Source organism: Sceloporus occidentalis, unplaced genomic scaffold (genome assembly GCF_023333645.1).
Source record: "Sceloporus occidentalis isolate IW3139 unplaced genomic scaffold, rSceOcc1.0.p SCAF_7, whole genome shotgun sequence".
Classification (NCBI taxonomy): Eukaryota; Metazoa; Chordata; class Lepidosauria; order Squamata; family Phrynosomatidae; genus Sceloporus; species Sceloporus occidentalis.
Genome location: NW_028316987.1, coordinates 64,569,741 through 64,583,101, shown reverse-complemented (window position 1 = coordinate 64,583,101; position 13,361 = coordinate 64,569,741). Strand labels below are relative to the sequence as shown.

The 13,361-nt window shown below is 38.1% G+C and overlaps 1 protein-coding gene across 11 annotated transcripts in view; it reads left to right on the top strand.

The window, feature by feature from the left end:
* PHF14 (PHD finger protein 14) overlaps positions 1-13,361 on the top strand; it is a 168,550-nt gene that overhangs the window by 23,415 nt on the left and 131,774 nt on the right. For all 11 annotated transcript variants that reach the window (XM_089533164.1, XM_089533162.1, XM_089533155.1 and 8 more), the window contains 4 exons: positions 1,874-2,033; positions 7,671-7,782; positions 8,996-9,133; positions 11,541-11,687. In XM_089533164.1, coding sequence (XP_089389290.1) covers positions 1,874-2,033; positions 7,671-7,782; positions 8,996-9,133; positions 11,541-11,687 — 557 coding nt within the window. The remainder of the gene's footprint in view (positions 1-1,873; positions 2,034-7,670; positions 7,783-8,995; positions 9,134-11,540; positions 11,688-13,361) is intronic.

The window sequence follows — 13,361 nt, the reverse complement described above, 5'->3', positions numbered from 1 at the left end:
CTGAGTGGCATTTTGGATTTACAGTAAGATCTTGGCAGCTGCCTGATGTTGTTCACCCCTGAGATGTTGGCCCTCTCCTCCAGACTAGATAGGGTGACACTTGTGGATGAAAAATCTTGTTCGTATTGTAAGGAAGGTGAAACCTTAATGGAGCAACTCCCCCTCCATAGTTGCTAAACTAGAGATTCTCTGTCTGGGCATTCCCCTCTCAGGTAGAACTTTTTCTAGTTTTAGATCTTTAACACTTTCTCTTAAGACTTGGATGACAACAGTGCTTTGAATAGAGATTGTTCACAACATCAGAACAAGTATAATTAATGTTAACATGTTTCTTTATGAATAAGACATATCCTTCTGTAGATAAATCCTTTTAAAAATACATTAAAAAGTTCTTACACTCTCCCCCATCACTCTGAATAATAAGTTCTACTAACCGGTTTGTAATAGCAGAGCACCCCCAGCTGTGGTGTCACTTCTCCTGATGTACTGATTGCATAGTGTCTGAAGAAAAATGTCTGGTATATATTGTAGAATGCAATATAGATGTAGATAATTCACATGCTGGAAATTGCCCTTGCATCATTGCTGTGAATTAAAGACATAGAACCATTTTTCTAAAATATGTTTTATTCCTTTGTTTACTGTAATATTGGCATTGTATAGCAGGAGTATTTATGTTTCTATGAATTGCATAAGCTACTTAAAAGCAGGAAATGGTCAGTGCTTTAAAATAATGCAGTCTTTTTAAATGTCTTTTGGATTAACTGATTATTCTAAAGTAAAGTACAGTCAAGCATACAAATGAACAAAGTAGGACTTTCTGTAAGAAGGTTTGTGTTTCTGAAGCATTACAGTGCACCCGTGTCATGTGCGGCTTTCAGCTTATGCTGAAAGCTGCACCCCGGAAGAAGCAATGGTGCATGCGCCCATGGTGCGCACGCCGTACCGTGGGCACGAGCCCCCATTGTTTTCAGTGGGGCTTCAGCATATATGGTATTTCCCTTATGGGGGGGTCCGGAAAGGATCCCCCATGTAAGGGAAGGGCACACTGGACAATTACACAAAACTGTAAAATATGATTTAATAATCACATCATTGCACTTGTTCTTTAAGGAACTGCTGCTTTCATTTTTAGTGGAAGCATCCTTATTGCCACAGGAAAAAGCTTCATAGGTAGTTTCCAAACTGGAATGTAGCCTCTAATAGTCAAGGGGTAGGGATTTACTTAAGTTAGTTTCTCTTCTGAAAAATAAAACTATAGAAACATTATTTTCCCCCCTGAAACTTGAGAAACCAGTTTGGCTAGAGTTCATAATGAACCTCCCTTAAGTGTATATAACAGGTGCCCATACCACCTTCAGATCTTTGGATGGGGGGGAGGGTAACATTCTGTATGTAAACATTGCTTATATCACTTTCTATTCCTGTTTCACCCAACCTTATGGTTTACTTGACAGAAAAACTGCTTGTGAGACTATATGTAAATATAAATACACATGTACAGCTGCCATCTGTATGGGTGCCCGCATCATGATGCATAAGCAACTAGCAGGGGGTAATGACCAACTGCCTTGGTTCTGTGAGCAAGTATTGTACTTCCCATTGTGTTTTGGTATACTTTAACTCTTATCCATACCAGTTCAAGTACCCTAGTTATTTGCCTACTCTACTAAAAATGAAAGATAGGAGAGGTTTTTGAAATCTTCCCACTGTTCAGTATATAGCTCTGATAGTTCTTGAGAGGGAAGGAAAGAAGGAAGTCATGAGATGTACTTCTGGTCTTTTGCGTTCCTTGCCTTCTCTCATTCTTTAATGTGTCCCTTGATGTAACCTACCTTTTGGTTTAATGCATTTATAATTTTCATGCTTTCAGGTTGTTATGGAGTAGATGGTGAAAGTGATTCTATTATGAGTTCTGCTTCAGAAAACTCCACTGAACCATGGTTCTGTGATGCCTGCAAGTGCGGTGTCTCGCCAAGCTGTGAACTCTGTCCAAACCAAGATGGAATCTTCAAAGAAACAGATGCTGGCAGGTTGGTTAACAGAGCTGTTGTCAGTAGGTATCTGGAAGGTACCTCAAGAAATCTAATTCTAAGTTTCTTAAGCCATTTCTGAAGAATCAGACATATATTTTCTTTCTACTTTTTGAGTAACTGCTTAGAAAATAGGAGAAACACAGCACTTTTCATACTTTCACATTAAAGATACACAATTTGTCTAGGACCCTGTGCACTGCTCGTAGTGGGAAGACTGAATGGATATGTAATATGCTGTTCCCTGAACATGATAAATATGGCCAGATTACCACATTGTATAACCCTCTCATGAACCTTTGCCTGATCAGTTTACTTGTGGAGAGTTTTATTGAAAATATTTGTGTGCAAAGATCATTCCCATTGTCAACTTGAGCATGGCTTCATTTCCTTTTTTCTGTTCAGAGTAGCAGTGTTTCCTTAGCGACCCAGTTCTCAAAAGGAGGTGCTTTGTTGCTGATGCAGAAGGAATTTTATTGCATTTATTTTACTGCCTTTGTTCCCAGTCACAGCATGGCTATAAGGGGATGTATGTAACCTCACCTTTCTGTCTCTATTGACCATCCTCAAGACTACCTTAAGCATCAGATATCTCAAGCAAGATGTAGAACAGTGTCTCTGTTGCTTTCCTTCCCATGCATGATTTTTACTCCCTTTGTCTGATGAGGTAATCAATGGGCTTTGCAGGCTAATGTGATATGTTGCACTTTTTGTTTGGCCTATTAAAATAGCTGCAATATGTATTCTGAATATACAGAAACAGAAGTCCTAGCAATACAAAAGCATTTATACATTTCTTGCATTTGTCATTTAAATTATAGTCATTTTGGTTTTGTCTCTATTTAAAGCTTCCTGTTGAAAATGATCTTTGCATTTGAAATCATAGTCAACAGGTTGTACAGTATATACTCATTATAAGTCTAGAAATTTAGGTCAAAAAATTGACCCAAAAATCTGAGTCGACTTATCCATGGGTCAGTGTGAGTACTGTATCTTAACTCTTATTTAAAAGAAGGAACCAGTATAATCTTTTCTGGAAGGACTGATCACTCTACTCTTTCATCCATCCAGCTTTAAGATTGAGTACAAAGAGCTATTTCTGCTGGAATTTTGTAAGTTCTTTGACATTGTTTTGCTTTGCTTCATCCTTTAGATCCTTTGCTATATGCCCCTAAGTTTTACCCTCAACTTATCCATGAGTCATATCAAAATCCATAATTTTGGCCCCAAAGCTTCCCTTCGACTTATACATGAGGTCAACTTATAGTTGCAGATATACGGAAATTTAAATATTTGTAACATAACACTACTCCAGTTTTAAGAATCTCAGTGCTTACATTTTGCTCAGGTGCAAATTATGTGTTCTTCAAAAAAGTTAAAGTGCAAGTAAACAACCAATTTTGTAAGCTGCCTTGAGACCCTTTAAAGCTGTGTTGACATAAATTAATAAGGATTTTTTAAAATTTAAAAAATGAACAGATATCAGCACAAAATAGGCTTTTGAAAGCTTATTACCTTATGCGGAAGCACTTACTGGCAACAGCTCTTAAAAGACAGATTGTTAATCAACCAATTATTCTAACTGGAAATTCATGTGGGATGCTCCAGTAGAAATGGAACCAGAATTACGCCACCAAGAAAGAGGACATAGTTTGCTTAGGAAAATCCTGTGGTTTTCAGATACTTTTAAAAAAAAAGTAAAAATCTTGCTGAAATTAAAAGCAGCAAATAAAGGGAGATGGATAAATACCCCTTATGCACAAAGACTCCAATGAGTGAACCTTTTCAGTAGCTGTATTGAGCCTCTCTTGTGGGGGATGAAGAACCGGGGTGAGGAGGTACAGTGTGAAAAAGCCTGCTAGATGGGAGCAGCTGACTAGAACCTCAAACAAAAGTGTTTGGGAAGGAGGACTCACTGCATGTTTATGTGCCCTATTTGTTCCTTCTCATACAGGAAGGGACCATAGAAGCCAAGCAAGGTTATATAAAGCAGCATTTTTCACATACTGGAGGGATTCCCTAAGTTGTAGAAGTATAGTTGTTATAAATAAAAAAAACCTATATAATTAAAATGTCTCTAGAGGAGGGGAGGGGTAAGGGAGTGCTTCTGGGCTGATGGCCACATTCCAGGTTGGCCAGGAGTTTTGTTTTGTTTTTAAATCTTATTTAATTGAATGATTTGTTTCATTAGGGGGTAATTATAAATTATAATTATATTATAATTAAATTATAATTATAAAATTATATTAAAATTAGTAAAATTATATTACATTAATTGTAAAATGCTCTAAATCAAATTAACAGCAATTGGATACCTCACCACTGCTTCTGTGATTTATTTATTAATTGACTGAGGCCTGTGCTTTGCTACCCAGTGCCACTTTGCCTACCAAGCCCTGCAGGGATCTTTTAAGCTTTTTTTCCTGACATCTCTTCTCCATGAGTACGCCCAAAAGTGTCATTTTTCAGATTTTCTGGTTCCATGAACATTCCTGTTAGAGCCTGATTGCTATATTGGGTTACAGCTTGCTACTTTGCTTGTATGTTCCAGCGCAGTGTTCTTCCTATTGCTGTCAGACCTGCTCTAAGGCCAGGATACCATGTCCATGTGCTCCAGACATTCACATCCTGCAAACAAAATTACATAGCTTTCCTTTCTGCTTAAAATTGTCAGAATATTAGACTGAGGGCCTGAACAGACAGGCCAAAATAAAGCTGCTTTGGGTCACTTTGGAGGTATGCTGTTTAAATGATGCATGCATCCTAAGAGGCCGGAAGCTGTGCCAAAGCCACGTTCCAGTCCTAAGGACTGGAACACAGCTTTGATGCAGCTTCTGGCGTCTTAAGATGTATGTGTCATTTAAACAGCATACCTCCAAAGTGACTCAAAGCAGCTTTATTTTGGCCTGTCTGTTCAGGCCCTAAGTCTCTTAAATGTCTTTCTATTGAGGGATGACTTCTCACGATCATCCTTTTGTAATGAAATTGATAATTTGAAACAAATTTATATTTCATATATGTTTCTTAGGGGTGAAAAAGACTTCCCCTTTGCATTGCTGTCTGGGTGACTTCAGAGCGCAGCGTTTTGACCCTGTACACTCTGAAGCCGGCTTCACCCCACCCAGTTGCCCAGATATGGTCAAGTTTCTGAGTGCTTCAGTAGCACGGCGTTGAGACATGGCATGCCACAGGAGTGTGATAAAGCTACGGCTGGCTAGAAAAGCTGGCTTTCTGCTGGCACAAAAAGGAACAACAATTTGCTGCTTCTTTTTGCACTGACAAAAAGGCAGAATTGGGGCTGCAGCACGCGGTTGCCATGGCCACATTCCGACTTTCTTGGGGGCAGCTTTGGGGCAGTCTGTTTCGCCCCTTAGTTTTATGTACAGCAGTGTGGATATGTAATGAAATCTGTTTTGCTAGATACTATATTCCCAACCAGAATAAGACTATTGTCTTTATTTTAGTTCAGTTTTTTTCCTTCTCCATCACCAACATCTGTCATCATTGCTCAGAGCAAAATGGATGGGGAAGTAACATGAAAGATTATTCTTCTTTGATTACCCAATTTGTCTTAATTACAAGGTTCTCAAACATGTGCAGCTAAATAAATGAGCAGGAAAACATTTAGGCACTAGTATTAAAAGCAGCTGAAGCTGCCTCAGCTGTGAACTTGACTGACTTCTGTGTATTTTAATAAAGATTCAGGATGGAGTTCACAGATAGGTGGTTAAGGAAATGAGACACTTGTGTGCCAATCATACTGAAATGGCAGTTTAAATCTGTAATACTACAGTACTTGTGTGACATGTACTAAAACATTTTGAGAAGGTCAGTATGAAGCAAGCAGCCAGCTGTTGGGTTTATCATAGATAAACTCCTACAGAGTGCAGCAGCATTTAATACACCAGTGGAGCATGAAAAAACTGTGCAAATTAAATTGAGAAGCAGCTGCTTGTTGAAGATGTGTATCTTTATATTGAACTCTACAGGGAGCAATGGGGAGGATGCATTAAAACGTACTATCGAAAATCTCCAGCCAAACCCTTGGCTTTTAAAAAGAAAATATAGAAGATAATGCAAAGATGGGCAACTATTTCCCTCCATTTCTCTCTTAAAGTTGTTCCCAGTGTGATACATCAGTGGTATTTTACAAAAAGTGAAGCTCCCTCAGAATTTAAAACCACAAGGACTATCTTAGTAGGGGTGAATACGTTAGACTTTGTATTTATTTGCGTGAATCACTGGCTATTTTATTACAGATTAGTATTAAACAAAAAACTCAAACTGTTCTAAAGATATATCATTGAAGTGACTTTAGATGGGGGGAGAAAAGCAAGGCATAAACTCCCTGCCCCCTTTTTTTTTAGTCACAGTGCCTGGGAATGAAGTCCAGCACATGTAAAGGACAGGAGATTGGATAGGGTTGGTATAGGTGTTCATGTAGGAAAAACAGATTGAAGCACAGGAAATGAGTAGTTCACCCAAGTTATATTGCTTGCTGCTTAAGAAAAGGTTATAACAATAAAATGTAAAAAGAATAAAGATGTAGACAACGATGCACAAATTACTCCTCTAAGTTGCCTGAATCCAAGTAAATGAAATTAAATGTATAACATGCATATCGACTCATTGTAGATATCAGTCACCCTAATCAAAGCAAATTGAGAGCTGGTGATGTAGTGGTTTGAACATTGGACTCAGTCGTGTAAACCCCTGGGTGACCTTGGGCAAGTAATACTCTTTCAGCCTCAGAGGATGGCAATGGCAATGGCAAATCTGCTCAGAGAGAAACTTGCCAAGAAAACCCCATGATCAGATTGCCATAAGTTGGAAACAACTTGAAGGCACACAACAACATCATAATAATAATCAAAGCTAACACATATGGCACAACTATGGCTGTGCATATAGAACCCGTTGAAAAGGAAGAGGAATAGAGCCTTTGCTGAACAACTGTAAAATGGAAGGAAGGAATAATTCAAGTTTTCCTTGCTAAAACATTGAGCTGTGTTATATTCAACTGTGGGGGGAGATGAGTTTTTGTTTTGTTGAGATTTTTAAGGGACTGTTCTAACATAGCCTCAGGCACTGGATCAGTGACTTCCTCTTTGTATGTATGAGTTGTGCCATGTTAAGGATAGCAGAACATACAGTGCTGTACACAGTAAATGTACCAGAAGTGGTTTTATACCGATTACCTATTTGCTGAATTGGCATAAAAGTTTGGGGGGTTGCAGGATTTATCTTTAATATAATCCCAAGGAATTCAAAGGAAACATTTAAAATACTGTTGAGTTTTACAGTAATTATTATCATATTAGAAATTATATTTTCATTCTTGCTGAATTATTTAATTGGTTCTAAATTGTATTATCTTAATACTCATATTATATGAAGAAAGTGTCATAAACCGCTTTATAATTTTATGTTATTGTGCCTTTAAGTCATTTCTTTCTTATGGCAACCCAGGGATTCAAACCCTGGTCTACAGAGTCATAGTCCAACACTCAAATCACTGTACCACACTGGCCCTCACTATTCTTTACTTCTCTGTAATTCTTTTTTGGATTCATACACAAACAATCTGATACATCCCTTCCCTAAATGCTCTGTATTCCTTCCCATTTTTTGTTACAGATGGGTCCACATTGTTTGTGCACTGTATGTTCCAGGAGTAGCATTTGGAGATATTGACAAATTGCGACCAGTAACGCTTACAGAAATGAACTATTCGAAATATGGTGCTAAGGTAACATTAATTATATGTTTTGTTTCTTTCCTTTGCAATTACTCGCAACTAACTCACTGAATGTAATGAAGGTCAATATAGACCAGGAGTAGGAATCCATGAGGCCCTTCTGCCCTAACTAGTTCAGCCACTAGTGAAGAAAGCTGGAGATTGTAGCCCAGCATCTTCTGGAAGGGGGCTTGTTTCCCACTCTGTATATAGACAGTCTCCTTTCTCTTTGCTTATGAATCCTAATTAGATAGGGATATGCAGCTATGCCTAAGCAAAGTTGGCTGTCTTTTTCTATACTGGGCTTTAGTTACTATTGTTCTAACCCCAGGGTAGTCATACATGCAAGGCAACCCAGTTGATCTTCTGCAATTAAAGATGTCGCTATAAAACAGAAGTAATGTTAATTTGAAAATATGTAAGATTTCCAACATGTAATGTTTGAGCAAAGAATTGAGAGGCTTTCCCTCAGCCTAACCCAGAGATTTCTAAAATTCAAAGGCATAGATGTATTAGTCTGGATCAGTCTGCAAAAGGATCTTATGACACCTTTGAGACTAACTGAGATAAAGAAATTAGTAGCATAAACATGTGTAGACTTAAGTATGCATCTGATGAAAGCTTATGCTTTAATGCAATCTGCCAAAGCTTATGCTACTGACAACTTTCTTTCTTTTAGTCTCAAAGATGCTACAAGATCACTTTGCATACAGAGTTTCTAGTGATTCATAGAAAAACCTCTACTTCTGTGGTTTTCACTCATATTGATGCCAGCATTTTAGATTGTATGCTGAAGGGAAATTGTAATGACTTACCAGTTTAGATATGTTTTCCACCCTGTATCTGTGGTTTTTGTGTGTCACTTAGTAGTTGCCTTGGCTTTTAAATGTAGATCATTTCTTGAATCTTCTATGTAACTTTCATTTAGATGGCAAGATGGACATAAACTTAATAATTAAAATAACCTGTTTTAATCAGATTGTGATAGAGTGTGTATACACACACAGAGAGAGCATGCATTTTCTGTTCCCAAGTAACTTCTTTCTCTTGTTCCTTTTTTCCCTTCATCTTTCTCTTCTGGATACTAAACCACTTAAGCCACTTTAAGTGTGTAGGAGCCTTTTAATTTTTTTGTGAAAGCATATATAATGGTTTTAGCCATTATATAAAGACAGTACTTGAGTCTGTTTTTAATATTTACTCAGCCCTCATTTATCTACTGCAGGAATGCAGTTTCTGTGAAGATGCTCGTTTTGCCAGAACTGGAGTTTGCATTAGTTGTGATGCTGGAATGTGCAGAGCTTATTTCCATGTGACCTGTGCTCAAAAGGAAGGCCTGTTGTCAGAAGCTGCAGCAGAGGAGGTAGATAAACAAGTATATTTTGCTTTGGTTAAGTTATCTCCCTATGGGATGCAGTGGATTAGTGGTTAAGACACCAGTTCTCATAACCGGAAGATCGAAAGGTTGGTAGTTCGAGGCCCAAGTGCTGCATGATGGTGTGAACTCCTGTCACTAGTCCCATCTTCTGTCAACCTAGCAGTTTGAAAGCATGGAAATGCAAGTAGATAGATAGGTACCACTTCTCAGTGGGAAGGTAGCCGCATACGGTGTAGTCATGCTTGCCACATGACAACCAGAGCAGTCCTTGGCTGGTTCTTCAGCTTAGAAACAGAGATGAGCACTGCCCCCTACAGTCAGTTACAACTAGACATTCATGTCAAGGGACTACCTTTACTTTTTAAAATTATCTCCTAGAGTCATATGCCAAAACACCAACATGGCATCATAAGCTACAACAGAATCTTTGGCAGCATTATTCACATAGGTACTTACTACAATTCATTTTGAATTTGTTAAAATAATTTCTGTGCCTGTATTCATGTGCACGCCTTTGATTTGGCTGCAGAATGGAGGATGGAGGGCTTTGGGTGAGGTTTTCTTTAGATTCAGTTTCCAATCAAATACTTTGTTTAATGTTAATTGGTTAAGCTTTGCAGTGTCAGGATGTAATGACTACCTGTATTTTATACTTTCCTCTCCATTTCATATTTCCTTGAATGTAGATATCTTTAGCAGGAAGCATTTCTTTGGCACACATTCCATACTAGAAATAGATGCATGTCTGAGGAAAGTGCTTTACTTCCAATCAATCTTAATTATTCTGCTATGAAATACCTTTTTTTCAATTCCTCTATCAACTTACCATCTACTTCTTGATTATTTTTCAGAGAAAAATTTGTCAAACCTTTCAGCTATCCAATTTCTGTTTATTATAATTTGGAAATAAAAAATGTAATGCAGCATAAAACATATTTGATTGTGCTGTGTCTGACAGAGAAGCAAATATGTTTTGTGATGTATGCCAAAAATTCTATTTTTTTCAGCTGTGGAATATATTAATGTATAAAATGTATTACATCTTGCATTTATGTATTTGGAAAATGACACAGAATTATGTACTTGATTTTCAGTAGTACCTCCCCTTTGAATGCATGAGATTAAACTTGAAATTTGCACACTAATATTTACATAAATGTTGCTAACAGTGAGCTCTTTGTGAAGCCAAAGCATTTCAAATTAAATGAGCTGGATCCATATTTAGTCAGATTTAGAGTGGACCCATTGAAGTCATAAGCACTTAGCTAAAGAAAACGTCCCATTGATTTTAGTATGTCTGTTCTAACTGTGACCAAGTCTGGATCCAACCTAATGTTTTGTTTTATGAACCAAATTATAAATAAATAATAATAAATAAAATAAAACTTTTATTTGTACCCTGCTTTTCTGTGACGAGACAATCAGAGCGGCTCACAACACATTAAAATCCACATTCACAACATTGTGTCCCAAATTCCCCCCCCCCTTAAAACAGGATTAAACATGTTACAATTAAAATATCTATTATAACATATATATATATATATATATATATATATATATATATATATAACGAGGACAGAGCGGTGGGCTAATACATGATGTGAGGGGCAGTCATTCTGTGGCCGGGCACTTTTATTCAGGAAAGGCCTGCCGGAAGAGATCCATCTTGACAGCTTTTTTAAAGCTGTCTGAGCTGGCAGTTTTACGGATCTCGTCCAGCAGGCTGTTCCATAGTTTGGGAGCAATTGCAGAGAAGGCCCTCTGGGAGGTAGCAGTTAGTCTGGTTTTTAAAGGCTGCAGTAGATTCCTCCCAGAGGACCCGAGTGTGTGGGGTGGATTATATGGAAGTGGGCAATCCCTCAAATAGGTCGGGACCAAGCCATGTAGGGCTTTAAAGGTTATAACCAACACCTTGTACTGTGCCGGAAACTAATAGGCAGACAGTGAAGAGATTTTAGGACAGGTGTTATTCGGTCACTCCTAGTTTTTCCAGCGACCAGCCGGGCTGCCATATTTTGCACTTGTTGAAGTTTCCGAACTAGGCACAAGGGTAGCCCCATGTAGAGCGCATTACAAAAATCAAGTCATGAAGTTACCAGTGAATGTACAACAATTTTTAGGTCCATGTCCTTTACCATTTCACTTGTCATTCATTTTCTGAATTTAAAAGCTATATCAAAAGGAAAGGTTTCACATTCATCAGTACTGATTTTATGTAGATATACCTATTTTTAGTTTAACTAATTTAAACACTTTCACAATTACAATACTCTTTTCAAACCACATTGTCATGAATTTGTGAAACGTATTTTTAAAAACGATTGTATGGACTATTTTCTTTGTTTTCTTGTATAATCCTTCACATTCTTAATTTTGAAAATTTTTACAGGATATTGCAGATCCTTTTTTTGCTTACTGTAAGCAACACGCAGACCGGATGGATAGAAAATGGAAACGCAAGAACTATTTGGCTTTACAGTCTTATTGCAAAATGTCTTTGCAAGAGAGAGAGAAGCAACTCTCTCCAGAAGCTCAGGTAGTTTACCCACACCAAACTTACATTTATATTCAGTACTGAATGAAAGGAGTGACAGATGCAGAGAGATGCTGGAATTGCAGTGGTTGCAACTTTAACAATGTTTCTCATTTGTTTGCAAACAATCTAATATATATCCTGAAGCTTGAAGGAGAATGCAAGCAGATACACCTGATCTGAACCCCATGATTTCCCATGACTGTTTCCATATCAATTGTTCCAACCCCCTCAGTCTCCAGACAGGCTTTATCTCCCTCAGTCCTGGCTAATGTCTAACAAACAAAAACAAGCTTCATTTATATACCACTTCATACCGCCTAAGCAGTGTCTAAGCGGTTTACAACTGTAAGCTAATTTTCCCCCAACAGTCTGGGTACTCATTTTAGCGACTTCGGAATGATGCAAGCCTGAGTCAAGCTTGAGCCCTTTTGCTGGTCTTGAACTCCCAACCTTATGGTTTTGAGTGAGTGGCTGCAGTACAGGCATTTAACCACTGCACCACCAGGGCTTCTAGCTTGAGTACATAGTACTGTCGCAAAATTTAGGCTATCACAATTTTCTGCCTTGCTGTGTTCTGTTCTAGTGTTATCAGCACCCTTTAGGTAGCATTAGCTAAGGAATTCTGAAAGGCTACCTGCTTGGGGAGATGTGAGTGATATTCTATTCTCCATGGGATAAATGGGCAATATGTGTTTAATTGGACTTTCAAAGAGCTTTTGACAAATTGCCTCCCCAAAACTTCTGAGGCAACCTAGCAATCTTAGAATAAGAGGACAAGTCCTTTTATGGATCTGTAACTAGTTAGAAAGCAAAGAACAAGGACAAACAATACTTTCTCACAGCAGAAGGAAGTATACAATGTTATCTGTCACAGATCTGTATGGGAGACCAAAATAATGAAAAGGGTAGAGCAACTTCCTTATGGAAAAATACTACATTTGCAGCTTTATAGCTTAGAAGAAAGTAAATTAAGGGAGAAACGATAAAACTGTATAAAATGATGTATCAATAGGTAGAGCTTTTCTCCCTCTCTTGCAATGCTGTAATCTGGGATCGTCCAGTGAAGCTAGGGTTGCCATAATTGTCCACTTTTACCAGGGACAAAATGTGGAACAAATTCAAGACCAAACTGTAGGACAACTGCAGGACAAAACTCAGCCCAAAATGTAGGACATTGAAGAAAAATGGTGGACCTTAAATGTCCTACATTTTGAGCTGAGTTTTGTCCTGCAGTTGCCCTACAGTTTGGTCTTGAATTTGTCCTACATTTTGTCCCTGGTAAAAGTGGACAATTATGGCAGCCCTAAGTGAAGCTGAGAGGTGGAAGATACAGGACATAGAAGGGAATTTCCGTACTATGGAATTTGCTCCTACAGGATCTAGTGATGGCTGCCAACTTGGGTCTAAAACACTTCAGAAATAATTCAGTTTGAGACTGCTTTAACTGCCCTGGCTCAGTGGTATGGAATCCTGGAAATTGTAGTCTATTGTGACCCCAGAGCTCTCTGAAAGAGAAGGCTAAATATCTCACAAAACTACAGTTCCCAGAATTCTCTAGTATTGAGCCAAGGCAATTAAAGCAGTCTCAAACTGGATTATTTCTGCAGTGTGTTTTGGCCCTTACATAGCTTTATCCAACTTGGATAGATCAGTTTGTGAAGGATAAGCCTGCCA